General features: G+C 40.4%; 1 protein-coding gene across 1 annotated transcript; it reads left to right on the top strand.

Moving 5' to 3' along the window:
* The first annotated feature begins 6,661 nt into the window (after positions 1-6,661).
* Positions 6,662-7,772, top strand: LOC127358307 (uncharacterized). The gene is made up of 3 exons (XM_051391299.1): positions 6,662-7,177; positions 7,271-7,330; positions 7,578-7,772. The coding sequence occupies exons 1-3, from the start codon at positions 6,662-6,664 to the stop codon at positions 7,770-7,772; spliced, it is 771 nt and encodes a 256-aa protein (XP_051247259.1).
* Positions 7,773-19,968: the final 12,196 nt, after the last annotated feature.

Genomic DNA, 19,968 nt, shown 5'->3' with positions numbered 1-19,968 from the left:
TATTATTATTATCCTTATTATAAAAAGGATTCTATAATTTGATAAAGAAAATATATTTTGTAGGTTTTTGTCTGAGAAAATCTTAATCTAATTGTGAGAAGATTTTTTTTTGTGAACTAGTATTGTGAGTTGCGTGTAGGAATAAGGGTTTGTCTCTGAGAGCATCCTGGTTGGATAATCAACAGTATCATGTTAGTGTTAGGCAATCTTTTACATGTACACTAGGTTGCCAAAAGTTAACTTTTAGTACTAAGTGTACTCTTGCCTTCGGACAGTCGCTGACATCGTCTTAGAGATTTGGTGTTTAATTAAGAATCTGCAGACAGATAAACAGACAGATGATACTCAGAAAGGGAAATGTGATTTCAAAGCTGCCAATCACTCTGTACATTTCCTTGTAAGATGATGATTTCCTGAAAGAGGATTCGTTACGGACATTGCTCCCAGAATTATTTTATTTTTTACTGGCAACTGTTGGAGGAAAAAAACTTTCAAAAAAACAAAGCTGTCAACAGACTGAAATATCAGCCATAAAAACTAAAGGACAGAGTTGGACTTTATAGATGATACAGTCCAACATCTTTTGACTCTGTTTCTGTTTAACCCAACACGTTGTCAAGTCAGGTCAAATTTTATTTACAAAGCTCAAAATCACAAGTTTCAATATAGATTTACAATATAGATCACTGTTTATGCTGCAAAAAATGCTATTTAAAATGTAGGATCTTAATTATTGTTCATAATCGTAGTACGGCAAGCAGATAGACAGTGTATCCATTAAGTTTCTGTTTTGGCCATTCAAGGGGAAGGAATTATACTTATATATAAAAAAGTATATAAGAAAGTTGTAAAGTATATGTGAAAAATGTAGATGCATACTTTGCCTGCATATATAAACCTTCGTCACTACAACATCTCACAGTCTGACTGAGAGTAAACCACAAACAATCTGACTCACAGGATCCTGACTGACAGCGTACAAATACACCGAGCACAAGAAATTAGACACCATGAATGTTGCTTTACAGCTTGAGTCTATGCTGCTGTCTATAGTTGTTATTATCGTATTGAATTACAGAGCTCAGTTGTCCGAAAGACAATGACACACACAAGGAAATGTAAAAACAATTTTGATACTGTGCTATTTTTCTTTTTTCTTTTCTTTTTTTATTTGTGAAATCAAATCTGTTATTGTCTTTATTTCTTCATCGGCTTTGTGGTTTATACTTCCTGCTGTCGGTGTGTGCCATATAAACACGAACATTAACATTATAGTTTAACAATAGTTTAATTATGACGCCACATTGAAATTTAAATCTCCATCAGATCTGCAATTTTAGTCCATCCTCATCATTGACAGTATCCTTTTATTCAACGTGCAACATTAAATAGAGCTAGAAGTGGGAAAGGTACAGACATTTTTACTAAAGTAGAAGTACAGATACTCAACTTCTTTACTCAAGTAAAAGTATAAAAGTAAGAAGTACTCTCTTGGTTTCTCTGAAGGACATTTCAAACAGGGTTGAGTCTCTGTCTCTTGTCTTATTTGTCATGTTTTACGTCTGTCATGCGTTATATGCACTTGTCTTGATGTTGGGAAGGTCTGCAATGATGCAAATAATAATAATAATAATAATACAACTCAAATGCACTAAAGTAACAAGCTTGTTTTGAAAATGTAAAGAGCAGAAAGTACAGATGTTTGTGTAAAAATGGGTAAAAGTAAAAAATAAGAAGTTATAAAAATCAAAAGAAATACTGAAATACCTAAAAAAATAACCAAGCACCAAAGTTAGATCATTATGAAAATATCCACATCTGAACTAAAATCAAGAGGCAGCGGTGACTGTGAAAGAGGTAAAACTGGCGTGCGGATGAGATGAGACTTCAACACGCTGCCTGACACTGGAGGCTTAAAGCTGCTGACCCCATAATGCCATTAAAAGTAAAGTTTCACTTTCTTTGTTAAATGTTGTGAGATGTAAAGTATATGTGTCTTTTAAAAAAAAAAATGCAGTCATATTATTGATTAAAGTTGCCCTTAAATGATGCTGTTGTTGTTGTGCCTGTATGTGTATGTGTGTGTGTGTGTGTTACTGTATTAACCACCAGATGGTGCAGCTGCACTGTGTAATCACAGACATTAATACATCTTAGCAGCAGCCCTGTGAAACCTCTACAAGTCCCAAAATACATTATTAAAATACAGATATTATATTGTATTTTATAATGTATCTTAACTTCTATTGAAATGCAATATTTTATTATTTGATAACAGAGACGAGTTGTAAATGTATGTTCAGGTAAACTACTTTAATTATTATCAAAGTGCAATAAACAACACTTTTATTATTGATTTATGGATTTCAGGGTGTGATATTACGTAACTTTTTTACCTTAAAATGACAGCATTATTAACAGAGATGTCACGCAACAATCGGATCAATGTGACCAGGTTCAGCAGCTTTTATGGACTAATGGCCGAGTTGAAAGAGACCTTAGAGCGAAGTGAAGCTACCAGTCGAGTAAATCTCTCGAGAGCTTTGTGAAATGAAAGGCTGCAGACAGACGGTGAGCTTCTGTCTGCTGGACTAATGAGTAATATTAGCTGGTCTTGCTATGTCTTGTGTTGTTGCACTTGCCTGATGTTTTGCCGGTGTTGCAACTTGAGGCACCACATGTCTTGCATAATGTCGCTTGATGATGGTTTATTCAGAAAGAAGTAGATTAAAATGTCAGATATCATTAATTTCTAATGGGAAATTGCATTCAGCTGCATATTTTTTGTTTTTCCAATATTATTCCACTACTGTACTGTAATAAAATACTACTCAGACTGTATTAATGCACGAAAACAAGAAGCTTATTTAATAAAATCTGAGTTAAATGTGAAAACCTTGTAATCATTTAACTAATATTATTGCCTGTAAACAATCTTTCAGACCTGTAGGACTGCTGATGTTGATGTCGTTGTTTATTATTGTTTGTTTGTTTTCCAACGAGATGAAAAGATTCTGACTTTTTTCTGCTTTTTGCTTCGAGTCTGAAACATGAAGTGAAATCATGTCGACAGTCAAACTCGCTTGTCAGCCTCAGAAATCACTGACGGGAAGGATATTGAGTTGATTGGCTGCACATCACTTCACACACACGAACAGACAGCAACACACACACACTTACGGCCTGGGACCCTGGACATCTGCCCCTGCACACACACACACACACACTGCTAATCTTTGAGACCAAACACACACTGCCCACTGACCTGTTTTTACACCCCCCACTGTCACGTCACTCTCTGTTACGTTTGTCCGTCGCGCTGCGGCGGCCCCCCTCATAGTTTCCTGTTCCTTTAATGCAGCAGGTACCTGAGGGGGCGGAGTCATGGCCCGTGTTTTGTGGATATAGAAACCCCACCCTTTCTTCTTCTGTGCTGGTTTAGTTGTTTTCAACATCTACCTTCAACATCACACTCATGCGTACTCGCACTTTTACCACTGACTTTACTGATAAACAAACCTCGTCTTAGCTGTAGTTTGTTTTTGGCAGTAAGTAGTGGCAAAATTGGGGGCTCATCGTCTATTTTTGTGTTTTACGGTAATGGTTGGTAGCTTTGTTGGTCCGTTTTTGCTACTGTTTGATTGTTCAGGCTGTAGTTTGTTCTGTGTGTTCCACCAGGATAAAGTAATTGATTCAGTCCATCTTTAATGGACATTCAGGGCATTTTGACAGCAGAATAATCATCTGTATTTTCTCTTTAGTACCAGTGTCAATATTGAGGAGGACCCAACTGAAGACCCTGCGCTCCCCGACGCTCCAACTGAGGCTCCAAAAAGGAAGGAGAAGAAGCCGTCCTGGTGGCATCAGAAAGTTTATCAGAGCTGAATATTACAAATAAACCACTGATCAAAATATTGATTTTATATCATCAGAAACACAAACAGCAGAGTCCTGAGAGATGAGATGAGAGGTATGAGATTATATTAAACATGTTATATTGATGCTGCATTCATGTTCACTGTGACTTTACTGCAGAATAACATCTGTGTTTCTCTTTATCACCAAGTGTCCACACCATCCAGGAATCCGAGGGGGGAGAGGTTGTTGTCCAGGAGGCTTCATCCACTCTGGACGCCGAGGTCTCAGCTGAGACTGACAGAAAGAAGAGGAGGAGGAGTTGGTGGTCATAAGACAAGAAAGGTGCTATACAAGTACCGTCCATTTACCGTTTTAACAAAGACGAAGGAGAAGAGAGAAGCTCTTCATCTGAGACCCTGGAGGTCAAATCCATCAGGACTGACTCAGATGTGATCAGTGACGTCCCATTAGGACATGGTGGGAGTCAACACATCTCAACATGGAGTAATAAAAACTATAAGTATGTTTCAGAGTCTGTCGCTTCTCCAATAACAAACCGGAGGAGAAAAGTGTCCCGGCTGTCTTCAAACAGACTGTCGCTGAGTTTAACTCAGAGTTTAAGGACGACAGTCAGAAAGTTAGTACGTTTTTTATCTACACACACAACACATCGATCTTTACTGAACTAGTTTAAGTCGATGCTAAACATCTGCATGAGTCAATGCTCACATTGCCTTCCAGATGTTGAGCACCAGGACCTGCAAGGGGTAACGTATACACAGCCACAGCTGGTCACACTTTAGGCAGACTTCGTGTAGAGATTCCCAATTTTGCAACCGTAGTTTAAGTTGAATTGTCCCTTTGATTATGCAGATGTGGTTTCCAGTCCAAGAGGGAGGAGGATTATATAAAGCTCTTCCTGGACCTGGTGCCTGGAGGCTCTGTGAGTCTTCAGGAGAACCTGAAAGCCCAACGCTTCATCCTCACACTCAAACAAATGTGAATTTGTGTGAATATGTTTGTCAAAGTGATTTCAGTATCATACAAGAGAAGATTGAAACCTGGTTGTTGCTCCTGTCCTGTCGCCTAGCAACCCTGACAGCTGCAGTTCACACCGGACAGCGGAGGAGAAATGGAGCCTGAAGTAATCATTTTATGTTGTATTGTTTATCTTTTATTGGAGGAGTGGGAGAAGTTTCTCCGGCTAAGAAGAAGAGAGGACCAAAGATTGGTAAAGGGTTCGGACCCGAACGCTGTTTTTGCCGGCGTCGGGACCCGAACGACTTCCGGCTTGATGCAGTTTCCGGTCTTTTCGCGGTTACTTCCCGGCACACGATCGCCATCTAAAGTCCAAGGAATTTCTACATTTTACAGAGTCTATATGTGGTTTTTCATAAATATACATCAACATTTACATGTATAATTATTATTATTAGTTACTTTAATGAGGGAAAACCGCGGGAACGCTTAGATTGCGAACTTTAAAAGTCCGTTTCTATTTTCACATAACAGCTTAAATAAGCTCTCATATGGGTACATATTGTAGCTAGGTTTACACTGATTAGTCTAACTAATGAAAATGTCGGATATTGTGTTTATACAGTCTGTGGTCGAGGTGGGCGGAGGCCAAATTTTTTTATTGAAAGTGAAAAAGTTACAGACGCGGGAAAGGAGAACAAAGGAACAGAGCAAGCGCAGCATTGTTTTTTTAAACTGTGAAGTATCACAGTACACATGAAGATTCAATGCAAAAATAAGGTTCAAATTAGCTATTCAGATGTATTTTCTTGTTTATAAGCTAAATAAAGTATATTTTTTATCATGATGTCATCATGTAATAATTGATATATTATTGGTGTGTGCGTGTGAGTAAGAGAGAGGGAGGGGTGTGAGAGATGTGTTGAAAGCCAGTAGAGGCTTTTAAGATAGAAAATATTGGTTATATAGATACACCTCCTTATGTATAAAAACAGTATAGTTGAAACTCAATTTTGCTCTTGTGTTTCTGTCTGAGAAGAGAGAAGAAGTGAGAGAAAGAGAGAGAAGACGAGAGAGAGGAAGTGGACCCCGGAGGCCATGGGACAGGCCATCCAGGGGGTGAAAGCAGGCAGGCTGAGTCTGGGGCAGGCAGCCAAACAGTTTGGGGTCCCAAAAACGAGCCTGAGTGACCGAGTCAGTGGAAGGGTGGCCTCTGATTGTGTGCACGGTCAGAGGCCACTTCTCACCCCTGCAGATGAAGATTCCCTGGTAGAGTACTGCATTTACTCTGCCAGTCATGGGTTTCCACTGACAAAGCCTCAGGTTGGGCCAGACGTGGTGGCTCAACTTCCAGAGGAGGCAAGGCCAGCGCTTCACTTCTCGGACCCCAGACAATATTGACCCTGGGAGGGCATCCTGTGCAAAGAGGGGGCCAATTGAACACTACTTCAGGCTCCTCACTACCACCCTGGAGGAGCACGGGTAGAGGGAGAAACCCCGTCAAATCTATAACTGCGATGAGACGGGGTTTCTCGTCGAGAAGAAAGGTCCTCGTGCCCCGGGGGACAAAACATGCTTATAGACAGGCCCAGGGGACCAGGGACCACGTCACCGTCCTGGCCTGCCTCAACGTGGCTGGGGAGGATATCCCCCCTTTCATAATTTACAAGGGGGGATATCCCGGGGGGCCCTACAACAAGGAGGGGGTCCCCGATGCCCTCTACAGGAAGTCACCGGCAGGGTACATGGACAGTGAGCTGTTCAGGAAGTGGGACCTCCTCGCCACCTCCGCCAACCCCATTAGCATCATCCTGGGCCATGCCTGATGTTACCCACCCATCCCAACACCCCCCCCCAACACACACACCAGAGTCCACCCCCTGTTCCTAGTCCACCCAATCCCTACTGTACCCATCCCCTGGTAACATCAGGCAGGATCTCAGTAGACCTGGCCCACCTCCTGCCCGAGGTGCGTTATAACACCGGCAAGGTCAGGAGGAATACCACCAAGGCCAGGATACTGACGGCTCAGGAGATGTCTGACGCCATCGAGGAGGCGGAGGACCGTGCTGCAAGGCGGGACGCCCAAGCTCCGGCCAGAGAGCAGCGGCGGGCCGAAAACAACGGCCCGACAGCCACTTCCTCTACCCTGCCTGGTGGCTCCCGTCCCAGCCGCAGGAGAACAGCATCCCCCGGGGCTGCCTCGGCCTCCAGCTCCAGCCTTTCCATCGCCGGTCCCTCAACCCGCTCGGCCCCCTCTAGTGCCTCCCACGGTCACCGGCTGCCTGCCCCCAGCGGAACATCCCCACCTGCCTGCCTGCTCCTGGCTGGCTACTGGATGGTAAAGCACGTTTTTTTTTTATTTCCTGTGCAATTTTAATACAGCTTTGGGAAATAATTTTGTTGTAATACTAAAATATGATTTTTCTTTTAGAGCCATCAACAACTGCCTTCGGCCTCCGAGGGTCCAGATTATCTTCCTCTCCCTCCCAATGTAAATGCTTTATATCATCTATAAAAACAAGCAATGTTCTAAGATGCTGGTGATATTAGGGATGATGATGAGTAATCAACACGTCATCTTATTTATACAGCTGCTAGATATCCTAGATATATAACGTTAGATTACGTTAGATGGATGGATAGATACATTTAAGCCTTAAATTATCTATCTAAGCTCTCCACACTTAATATCCAGCTATTGTTTAACAGTTTTTCTTCTCTTTCTTTCCATAAACCAGCCCGGACCCCTGTACTGCAGGATTAATTTAAGTGTCCCTGTCCTGGACCGTTTTCTTAATGGCCAGGACACCAGACCTGATTTCAGGCTGAGCAGGGAGGCCCTGGAAGTGCTGCTGGACCTTCTCCACCAGGAGCAGAGACATGGATGGGGTGCCACCATTGAGACCCTGGTGATTTTTGTTCTGGCTGGCTAGTGGGGCATCATACAGGGTGGTCTCCAGAGTGTTCGGGATGCCTCGTTCCACTGTCCACCTCATCGTCCACAGGGTCACTGAGGAGGTGGTGGCCATTCGCCACAAAGTATATTCTTATTTATTTAATCACTCAATCACTCATTTCCTCTACCTTTGACTCTTGGAGGAGGAGGAGCTACCTCCTGTCCACCAATATTTTTAACAGGCAAGTAAAAGAATTGTAAAGCTATGATTTCTATTTATTTAAAATGTCTTGTAGAACAGTTTTGCCGAGATTTCTTTTGTCAAAATAAGGTTGTGAAGAAGTATTTTGTATGCACTCTCTCTTATTCTTGCCCTTTTCCAAAAACATCTTAGTGACATGGCAGCCGTCGATTAAGTCAGCCCTGCAAACCCATTCGATTGACGATGCGGTGGACAGTGGAGAGAGGCATCTCCAACACACTCTGGAGACCACCCCAGATGATGTCCCACTGACAGGAGACAGACACCAGGGTCCTTATTGTGGCATCCCATCCAGGTCCAGCAGCACCACCAGGGACTCCCTGCTCAGCTGAAATGTCTTTTTTTTATTTTTATGTACATTATCAAATTAATATTTATTTAACTGAATTATTATGTAAATGTTGTTAATTGTTGTAAATAGTTATAGATGAAATAAACAATGTATATGAATTAAACAATACTTTATTTTATTTTTATATATTCAATTATTTCTTGACAAGTCTCACTAAGAGAGGGAACAGCCTCTCCATCCTCTCCCTCCCCTCCTGTGCTCTCCTCTCCTCTGCCTCCCTCTGCAACCTCATGTCCTCCTTTATGAGGTCCAGCAGCTCATCCTTACTGTCCCTCTTTCTTTTTGGCCCTCTTGGCCCTGGCTGTCTTTCCTCCTCCTCGTCCTCGTCCTGCTCCTCTACCTCCTGGTCACCCACTGCTGTACTTGGCCCTGGTGTGTCCTCAGGGATGGAGGCAATTAGGACAGGTGGGTTGGAGGAATGCCGCTGTCCCAATACCTCATCCATGAGGACAAACCAGGGGTTTCCCACCTACACCCTGACCTGAACCTGGACACTTGCAATCCTAAGGCAAAGTAAATCAATCATGGCAGTTAACAACAACAGCAGCAAAACAAATTTCAGCAAAAGTGTGTTTATTAACTTGCATTGGTAGACGATACAAAGTACCAAGGGCAAATCGTAATATTTTTAAAAATTCCTTCATCCCGAGTGCCATTGGAGAACTGAACACCATTTCCTGTTGATGTTTTCTTAATGTAACTGCCATTGCTGTCCTGCTTTTTGCCCTGAAGTTGTTTGAGTGTAAGTGTTGTTGTTGTTGTTGCCGTCCTGCTCGTTGTTTTTATGAGATGAAAGACAAATTTCCACATTGTGGACAATAAATGAAACAAATAAACAAACAAAACAAAACAAATAATTTCAATTTAAAATGGTATGTACGTACTTTATATATATATTTTAAACTGTCCCATTTTTTTTGCCTGCAGGGGAGTCACCTTCCCCTGCAGGCCCATTTTCTCCAGAATTGTCCTAAGGAAACAGGAGAAAAGGGAAACATTAATCAATCGAGTTAATAGCCACGTTAACCATAGCCCTTTTTTAATATCTACATTTGACCATCTTGTAAAGGTTACAGTTAAATTAGCCCTCATCCTATACAAAGCCCATAATAATAACAAGACAACCAGTAGACAATGCCCTTTTTCTTTGTTGTGTGTTTTTGTAGTGCTGTCACAGGGATGCAAGCTGTGACCTTTTTTTTGTCTTTCTTTAATAACCCAAAATAGGACATCCAAGTAAAGGATTTCTGGGGGATTTTGTGTTTTTATATCAAAATCCAATCATTTTGTCTTCCTGTAAAACAAAATGTGACGCATGCCTACAAAGCATGAACTTATTTCAACCAATAATATAACGACATGCAATAAATCTTCAACTCTTACCGACACAGAGTGAAGACTCTACTACTGTACTAATGTTTAAAAACACAACTTAATCAGTGATTTGGGTGAAACTGAACCATATTTAATGGAGGGAATAAAGTCTGGTTTTTCCCTATGATGTCCCCTGACTGCCGTAAGCTAACTGCTAACGTAACTGCCGTTAGCTTGCAACCGAACGGGGCTCAGCAAGTTGACTTGATGCTAAAAGAAGCTAACTGTCGCCAACAGTAACGTTATTTTACCATATCGTGCAGCCCTTGCCAAAATAAATCTCATAGAACCTGAGACGTAATTTTAACCTAAAAAAAATATTAAAGATGCCGGACTTTTGTGCTGCTTATGGATGTTCGAACGAAATAAATTAAAAAAACAAACAGCAAGGGATAATATTTCACAGGCGAGAATGTGTTTTATGATATTGAATGTTACGAAAGTATATTTCTGGTGATGAAATTATATTGTTTCAGTCTCATGTTTCAATATATATATATCTATGGTTGGTTCGGTGACGTTTTCAAAATAAAAGCACGGCCGTCAAAAAGGTACTTCATGAAATATTGAGCTGAGAAGTCATTAGATATGAGTACAATACAAGTGTAAAAGCAAATACACATACTATGGGAAGGCTAGTGTGACGTAAGGAATCGTTAGGAATCACTTCCGTTTAATTTTTAGGTCACGTAAACAACAATGGCTACAGCACAGGAACCGGTCACCTATTATACAGTGACAGCCTAACGTACCGGAACCCTAACCCGAACGCTGTTTTTGCTGGCGTTGGGACCCGAACGACTTCCGGCTTGATGCAGTTTCCGGTCTTTTCGCGGTACTTCCCGGCACACGATCGCCATCTAACGTAAGTCCAAGGAATTTCTACATTTTACAGAGTCTATATGTGGTTTTTCATAAATATACATCAACATTTACATGTATAATTATTATATGAAAGTTACTTTAATGAGGGGAAGCCGCGGGAACGCTTAGATTGCGCTTGGGCGACGATCCAGTCAACTTTAAAAGTCCGTTTCTATTTTCACTTTACAGCTTAAATAAGCTCTCATGTGGGTACATTTCGTAGCTAGGTTTACACTGATTAGTCTAACTAATGAAAATGTCGGATATTGTGTTTATACAGTCTGTGGTCGAGGTGGGCAAATTTTTTTAATTGAAATTGAAAAAGTTACAGACGCGGGAAAGGAGAACAAAGGAACAGAGCAAGCGCAGCATTGTTTTTTTAAACTGTGAAGTATCACAGTACACATGAAGATTTAATGCAAAAATAAGGTTCAAATTAGCTATTCAGATGTATTTTCTTGTTTATAAGCTAAATAAAGTATATTTTTTATCATGATGTCATCATGTAATAATTGATATATTATTGGTGTGTGCGTGTGAGTAAGAGAGAGGGAGGGGTGTGAGAGATGTGTTGAAAGCCAGTAGAGGCTTTTATGATAGAAAATATTGATTATATAGATACACCTCCTTATGTATAAAAACAGTATAGTTGAAACTCAATTTTGCTCTTGTGTTTCTGTCTGAGAAGAGAGACAACAGAGAGAGAGAAAGAGAAGACGAGAGAGAAGAAGTGGACCCCGGAGGCCATGGGACAGGCCATCCAGGGGGTGAAAGCAGGCAGGCTGAGTCTGGGGCAGGCAGCCAAACAGTTTGGGGTCCCAAAAACGAGCCTGAGTGACCGAGTCAGTGGAAGGGTGGCCTCTGATTGTGTGCACGGTCAGAGGCCACTTCTCACCCCTGCAGATGAAGATTCCCTGGTAGAGTACTGCATTTACTCTGCCAGTCATGGGTTTCCACTGACAAAGCCTCAGGTTCAGTCTTTTGCGACAGCCATTTACAATCAGTGCTGTCCAGAAGAGAGAAGGGGGAAGTTGGGCCAGACATGGTGGCTCAACTTCCGCAGGAGGCAAGGCCAGCGCTTCACTTCTCGGACCCCAGGCAATATTGACGGTGGGAGGGCATCCTGTGCCAAGAGGGGGCCGATTGAAGATTACTTCAGGCTCCTCACTACCACCATTTTTCTATGAGTAGGTCACACCAATATGGAAGATCTGTGTGGCCAGTGCAGGGAACCTGACCCTCCTGCTCGGAGGGATTGGTGCCATGGGTCCAGTGCAACAAATGTGACAAATGGTTTCACACTATTTGTGTCGGCTGGGAGGAGCTGGACAAAGACGAATTTTGGTGCCTTGATATGTTCGATAAGTTTGTTATTTGATTTGTTTTTGATTTGATTATCCGTTATCTATTTGTTTGTATATATTGTATATATTGTAAATATTGCTGTTTTTTGTCCTGTCAATTTAGTAAAATATTTTTCATGTCATGTCATTTGTCTTTTGTTTAAATAATATAATTGTATGCATGAACATTTATTTGTTATATTATGCTACATACTAGCTCTGGAGAATCCATTACAGGTAATTGTTATATGAGCATACAGCATATGTGTCTGTAATTGCTAAATTAAATGCATCAACTTGTATTTTACAAGTGATTGAAATGGCTAAATCTATATTATTATTAGCATGAAAATCGTTCTTTCGTACTGCACCATTTTACTGTTATTGAACCGTTAATTTGTTAGTTCATAGAATATCAGCGAATGGACACGGAAGTGGCTTTTTGGATATGATGACGTAGCACCTAGCCATTCCCATAAAATGGAATAATAATAAAACTATGCCTACTAGTACTAGGCATTACATTTTGAAGTAGATTATATTAATATCAAAAGCTTAAATTTTCTCTGGACTCGATCATAAATACATATCTGTCAGTTGGAACAAACCAAAAAAACAAAAAAATCGCTTGAAATCTTGACGATTTATGGTGATTTTATTTTCGTTAGATCTTTGCCTAGATTGACGCCAATGCATTAAAGGGGGGTGGATCCCCGCTGCAAGATGGCGTCTCTATTGACGCATTCGTTCCAATGAACAGCGGTAGTCAAGGCGACATCTAGTCAGTATATAATAATATAAATATATTTTATATCTATGAGCGCAGTGCAGTTGTAAGCTAACGGCAGTTACGTTAGCAGTTAGTTGGTTTATTAAAAATAAGGAACTCCGAACATCATTTGTATGGCAGTATGATTAGAAAACACAAAATATATACAACATGTTTAGTATGATTCCTTTTATAAAATGGCAGTTTAATACACGTTTACCATGGTTTCTTTTTGCTATCTTAATTCAAATATATGTTATTTCATATAAAAATACTGTTCTGATTAAATTAAGAAATAATAGTATAAAAATAGGAAACTCCACTCAGGGGGTTCATATACTTTGAAGCAGCACTGTACATTTCCACAAATACCAAAGAAATAACAATAAATGTGGGCACACGGTGGGTAAAAAGTTGGAAAATGTTTAGTTAATCTCACTGGATCTTTAAGACTTCCATTTAAATGAGAACAAATGCAAAGAAATAGTTTTCTGTAAGTGTGATTAATTGTGTCATAAAATATCAGTATCACTTTGTTAATTTGTTGTTTTCTTGTTTCCTACTTGAATCCCTGCATATTAATTCAAAGTGTTTTTATTTCTGGTTGTGGCTCCTGCCGCCATGGAGCTAAGTAACAGCAGTTACGTTAGCAGGTTAGCAGTTGGCTAACGGCAGTTACGTTAGCAGTTGGCCGAGTTGAGGCAGAAGCAGCCAGAGGACATAAGAGTATTTCTTCCATTAAATATAATCCAGTTTCATCTCTTGAAAACTGAATATCCAACTAAAAACAATCAAATGTCATCCAGATAAAACACAACTTTCTTACTAACAGTCAACAGGATTACTTCAACTAATAATGAAGTAATAGTGACTTAATGGAGACTCGAGAATTACTGTGAATCATTTAAAATAGCAAAATACTTTGTTAATGAAAGTGAATGATTTACAAATCGGTCGTCAATGGAAGCAAATTAATTATATTAAATGTATTGTCTCTTACCTAAAGTTCCCATATCCTTGTATATATATCCTTTCAAAATAAAGGAACTATTCCACTGTACCTTGGTGGTCCCATCATTTAGGTCGACAGCTTGAGCGACTGTACAAGAAAACTGGTCTTGTTGTTCACAAAGACATGCACAAAAATCGCATTTTACATTATAAGGACTGCATTTCTCAAACCAAACTCAACTACTACTCTGGCATAATCTGTTCAAATGAAGGTAATTCCAAGTCACTGTTTTCTCAACAATATTCTCAGACCCCCGGCCTCTCTCCCTCCCCATCTGCACTCAACTGCTTTCTGTAACTCCCTGATGTCCTTTTTCAATCAGAAAATTCATCAGCTCCACCTGCACCTAGGCCCAAGCTCCTCCGTCAGCACCTCCCCTGAACCCTGTCTGACGTCTCACTCATTCTCCTTCTTTCAGCTCCCCTCTGACTCAGATATCTCAGACCTCACCCTAAAGTCCAAGCCATCCACCTGTCAGTTAGATCCCCTCCCCACAGTTCTGGTGAAAGCCTGCCTCCCCTCTCTGCTCCCCCTCATCTCTGCCATCATCCATTCCTCACTCTCCACTGGAATTGTTCCTACACTCTTCAAAACTGCTGCCATCACTCCAATATTGAAAAAACCTGGTGCTGACCCTAATAATTATAATAACCTTCGTCCCATCTCCAACCTACCTTTCCTCTCCAAAACCCTTGAAAAACTGTTGCTTCCCAAATTTATTCTCATCTAACCCTTAACAACTTGTACGAACAATTCCAGTCTGGTTTCCGCCCCCTCCATAGCACTGAATCTGCACTAATTAAAATCACAAACGACCTCCTCCTGGCAGCCGACTCTGGTTTACTCACTATTCTCATCCTCCTTGATCTGAGTGCAGCCTTCGACACCATCTCTCACACTATCCTCCTCAACAGATTAATTTCCATTGGCATTTCACTCACACCCCTTGACTGGTTTAAATCCTACCTCTCAGGCCACACTCAGTTCATCCAACTCCAATCCTTCAGTTCCCACCCGTCCCCCGTCACCACTAGTGTGCCCCAGGGCTCTGTCCTGGGGCCCCTTCTCTTCATCATCTACCTCCTTCCCCTTGGCAATATCTTCCGCAAATAGAACATCCATTTTCATTGCTATGCGGATGACACCCAGCTCTACCTCTCCAGCAAACCCAATTCCACTCTCCAACAATAAAAGCACCAGAAAATATGAACTGTTGGTGCTCATGTGTGTATGTGTGTGTATAAATGTGTGTATAAGTGTGTCTATACGTGTTTGCAGGACCGTGTTGGAAAAATTCTAATTTAAGAAATTTCATTCTTTCTGTATTTCAACAAGTTGAGATTCACTTTGTGGCGATGTTGAACAACGAATTTCCTCTCACAGTAAACACTAAACTCTCTCTCTCTCTCGCTGTGTGTCTGTCTCTCTCTCTGGCTGTCTCTCCTCCACTGTCTTGTACACACTGGCTGCCTGGCCTCAGCCCTACTTTCTTTCATGAGCCTGATGTTTCCATTACAGAAATAAAAGCATGACGGCTAATCCAGTTATATGTTCCCTGGACGACACACACACCCACAGACACACACACACACACACACACTCACTCAAGTGCACATCATGCTTGCGCGCACACACACACACACACACACACACACACACACACACACACTCAAGTGCACATCATGCTTTTACACACACACACACACACACACAACAAACCTGCTGAAACACAAGAAAGCAAACACAAAGACACACACACGTTGCAAGTGGACAAACACAGACTCACATGAGACACAGAAACATAACTGCAAATACAAACACACTTATAGGCACACACACACACGCGCACACACACACACACACACACAGGGGGCATGTGATTGAAGCAAGACCCCCTGTTGTGTAAAAGTCAAACAGAGCTTTCTGGAGCTCTGGAAATAAATACCAAACATTGGTAATCCACACACATACACACGCACCCACGAACGCACTGATAATCTCCCAAGACAGTTTCCCACAGAGCTGCACATGCTTCCTGCTGAGGGGAAGAAGAAGTAAGATCTCCTCCTCCACCCAACTTCTCTCCCTTTTTTTATTTCATTTAGAGTCTGTTTGCTGGGATTTAGAGGCAGCAGGTGGATGGATTCAACCTTCATCACGACTACATAATGTCTGTGCTGACACACTGAGTTTAGTGGCAACTGCTCTTATGTAATATGGTAAACCTGTTAGCACCATTGACTGTATATGTAATGGAGAGTTTATATAATGGACAGCCGAGATGGAAGTGTCTTAAAACCTGCACTCTATGTAAAGGCCAGCAGGTGGAGCTCTACTGGCTGCAATAACACAGCGCTCCCATTCACTTCAATGCAGAATGAGCCGACTTGTCACTTCATTTATGAGCTCAGTGAACAGTTTCCTAATGAGTTTATGGTCTCAGTCGCTAGTTTCACATCTTCTTCCATACATTATGATGTTCATTTAGTAAATTATGGTCCAATTTAATTTAAAATACGTGATGCTTTTGGGCAGGGCTACCTTTTGATTGACAGGTCACTCAGTGAGTCTGTCAAATTAGGCAGTGCTGATCAAATATGAAGCTAGATTCTGTTACTGCGTTGCCTAATTCTTACTTAAAATTTTTTCAGAAACATATTTTAAACTATTTAGCCTTTATACGAGATCATGTGTCATCAAAGCGGTACTCCACAAACCAATGGGTGACACTTGGTTAGCACACAGGTAAACCTCCAGCTGCAGTGTTGGGCAGTAACTTATTACTAGTATTAATATTCATTTTCCCAGTAACTAATAACATAACTAATTAATAATATTACAGTTACTCCTCCCAACAAAATAATTACTTACAGTATTTTCTTTTGACTTTTGTCGTCCCCCTCTACTGATCCAACAATCCAATCACATCCTTGGGTTCAGTTTTATAATCGTGGAGGAAACTAGTTTGAAAGATAGAAACGTTCAGCAGCTGGAAATATTCACATTACTTTGATTTTAACAAACTAAACTTTTTTTTCGTCGTTAAGTCTGAATTTTTGGGAGAAAGGCACCTAGTATACCTAATATAACTAGGAGTGTAACTAATTACTGTTGGCAGGTAGTAAGTCATTATATTACTTTTTCAAAGAGTAATGATTCACTACGTTCACCAGCTAGCTTCTAACTGTGTCTGTCTGCTGTTTGGTGCTGAGCTGGTTGAGTACATTGAGTTAAACAATGAGCTTAAACTAACATTAACACTGAATTAATTGCTATTCTAAAAGAAATATCAATTATAGCTGCTTTAACCTATTAAACTGCTTTATCTGTCTCACATTTTCCACCGTAAGTGGTTTTAAAGGGATGCGTTGTTTCTCTTTGAGGAAGTATTTTATCTCTTACGACATACAGCTGTGAAAAGCTCACGAGGAGACAATTAATTCATCTTTTTTTTATATAAAAATGCGTGAATGACAACGATGATCTAACCACGGATGACTGCACTGGTTGTTTATGTGCGTTTGCATACTTTATTATACTACATGTTTAAAGTGTTATTGTTATTTATTTATTTAGCGTTGGAGTTGATTTTATTAGTCAAAATAATGAGAATGATAATGATAAAAATTGAATTACAATCTCTCTGTTCGAGTTATTGGTGTCACTTCTTTCTGCAACCTTCTCATGAAATGTGTCATTATGTTACACTTTTACTGTATAACTGTATTTCCCCTCTATATTATATATTGTTAAATTATATATATATATTTCCAAGGTTATGTTAGCTGCGATGCCCTCACTGCCGCCTGTGCACTGTACACCAGCATGAGGAAGGAAGGACACACGATCAAACATTCAGATCCCACAGGACAGCAGTTTTCAACTTACCCGGTCATTTTCAGGACACTGACAATTAAGTGGTGTAACTAGCCTTTAATTAGATATAGGAAGAAATAGTGTCCTCATTAAAGACATAATTAACTCAATCAATGAACGCTAAAGAGCACCGAAATACCAATTAAACTCCACATACATGTATAGTACTCGAATGAATCGTGTGTGTGTGTGTCTGAGAGAGAAAGGCCGATGTTTTTATTATCTCGTGGTCGCGCTGTGAGGGTTAATCCAGTAAATTAATAAATGTATGGAGGACAGAGAGGGAGAGAGCGCCATAGGTAGTATAATTATCTGGAATGACCTAAGTGTCCATGCATGTAGGACATTCTTTCTCTCTCTCTCTCTCTCTCTCATCCTCCCTCCATCTTCATTGTTCTTCAGGACAGAAACACCTCAATAACTCTCTCACCCCTTCACTGTCTCACTTCTCACCTCCTCTCTGAGTCTTCTTTTAGTGTTTGAGGCAGAAAATGTTTCCTCTGTGTTGCATTTTTAAAGACAGCATAAAAAACAGTTTTTAACTGGTTGTGAAACAATCTCAAGTTAATGCTCTTTAAGCACACAAGACAGCGAGAGAGATTGGATATTTCCACATAGTTATTCTCCGTGACGTAATGCCATCTATCATAGTTTTATTCCCCTTGAAATCAATTAAATGAGGCGGTAGAACAATACTACTTTTGTCCACAGGGGGCCACCAGAATCAACCCAAAATTAAAGTTCCTTGTAGCTTTAAAGGGCCAGTGTCATTTATGAGGATCAATTGGCATAAATCATATAATATGTATATATGTGTTTTCGTTACTGTGTATAAATGTTACCTTAGCTGGAGTCGGCCATGTTAAACCGCCATGTTTCTACGGTAAGAATGGAAAAAAACAAACACTGGCTGTAGACAGGAAGGGTTGTGGGAAAATTGTAATCTGAAGAGTAGTAACTGAAGCTGTCAGACAAATGTAGTAAAAGGTACAATATTTGCCTCAGAGGTAGATGAGTAGAAGCATAAAGCTGCATAAAAACCTTGAATTTGTACATAGGTACAGTATTTATTCACATACAGCTGCTCCAGTAACTCATCATTGTCTAATTTATAGTCCTCTATTAGCAATTATTAGGGAACAACTTATTAACGGTTCATAACATCAAGTTGTCCCTGATTCTTTCCTCACTTGTTCCTTTAATTATCTAATCAATTATCTACTTTATAAAGTGTTACAGTCAGGATTTGTCTGTGAAAGGTGACAATATGTCAATGGTGTTGTAACAGTTTGGGTCCACGTTTCTTGGTTATTCCTTGTTTTATTCGTCGTTCATTACCAACATATCAACCTTATCAAGCGTGATAATATTATTATTGGAGGTTTAATGACTTTAATTAAGGTACAGGGCTTTCTGAGATCTGAATCAAAAGTAAGAGGACAAACTACTGGTATCATTTGTCCAGAAATCTGGCGCTGACGAAGAGATATAATAAATTATAAACACTCACTGCTCGGTTTAAATGAGCTCTAACGTGTGTGTTTCAATCCCTGGATGAGGTGAGTAACGGTGGGAGCGCGATTAACATAATACATGAGATCTACATGTATTCAGGGGGTTTCATGGAAGCTCTTTTCATTTGGGGTTTCTTATGGACCCTCAGTGTGTGTGTGTGTGTGTGTGGTGTGTGTGTGTGTGTGTGTGTAGATGGTTTCTTAATAAGAAGGTCCTCAGACACACACACACACACACACACACACACACACACACACACACACACATATTGGTCAAATGTTAATGATTTATTAATTCTCTGGGTTTAAATCTTAGGGTGTTTAAATTTTTGAACCTGGCAGATGGACAGAATACTGATTGAGAGAGTGAATAAGAAGAGGTGGAGGAAGGGAAGAAGAGGATGAATGGTGATGATGAAGAGAGAGAGAGAGAGAGAGAGAGAGAGGGAATTTAAAAAATTAGTTCTTAAAAATAATAACCATGTCATGGCCTGATTGGTTTGGTTTTCCCATATTTAACTCAGTGGACTGGGAAATGAGAGAAAGACGGAGAGGAATGGTGGCAGATTGAAAATGAAACAAAAGACTGTGAATGAATAAAAGAGAGTAACAGTGGAGGAGGAGGAAGGGGGGATGGGGAGAAAGAAACTAAATGAAGAACAGGAAATGTGGATTCAACATTACATAAAATAACTTGTTTTACTCTTTTCATGTTTGGATCCGTCACACAAGATATATACTATAGATAGTCTGTGAGTGTAGATCAGACAGCTTTACAGTCGTTGGTCGGCATTTTACTTTCACTTCTGACAGAGTCTTTTTGTTTTTATGTTAAGACTCAATCTTTCTGTCTGACTCGTGGTAAGA

This window comes from Dicentrarchus labrax, unplaced genomic scaffold (assembly GCF_905237075.1).
Source record: "Dicentrarchus labrax unplaced genomic scaffold, dlabrax2021, whole genome shotgun sequence".
Lineage (NCBI taxonomy): Eukaryota > Metazoa > Chordata > Actinopteri > Moronidae > Dicentrarchus > Dicentrarchus labrax.
Note: the sequence above shows the minus strand (reverse complement) of the source record. Positions and strands in the feature narration are given on the sequence as shown.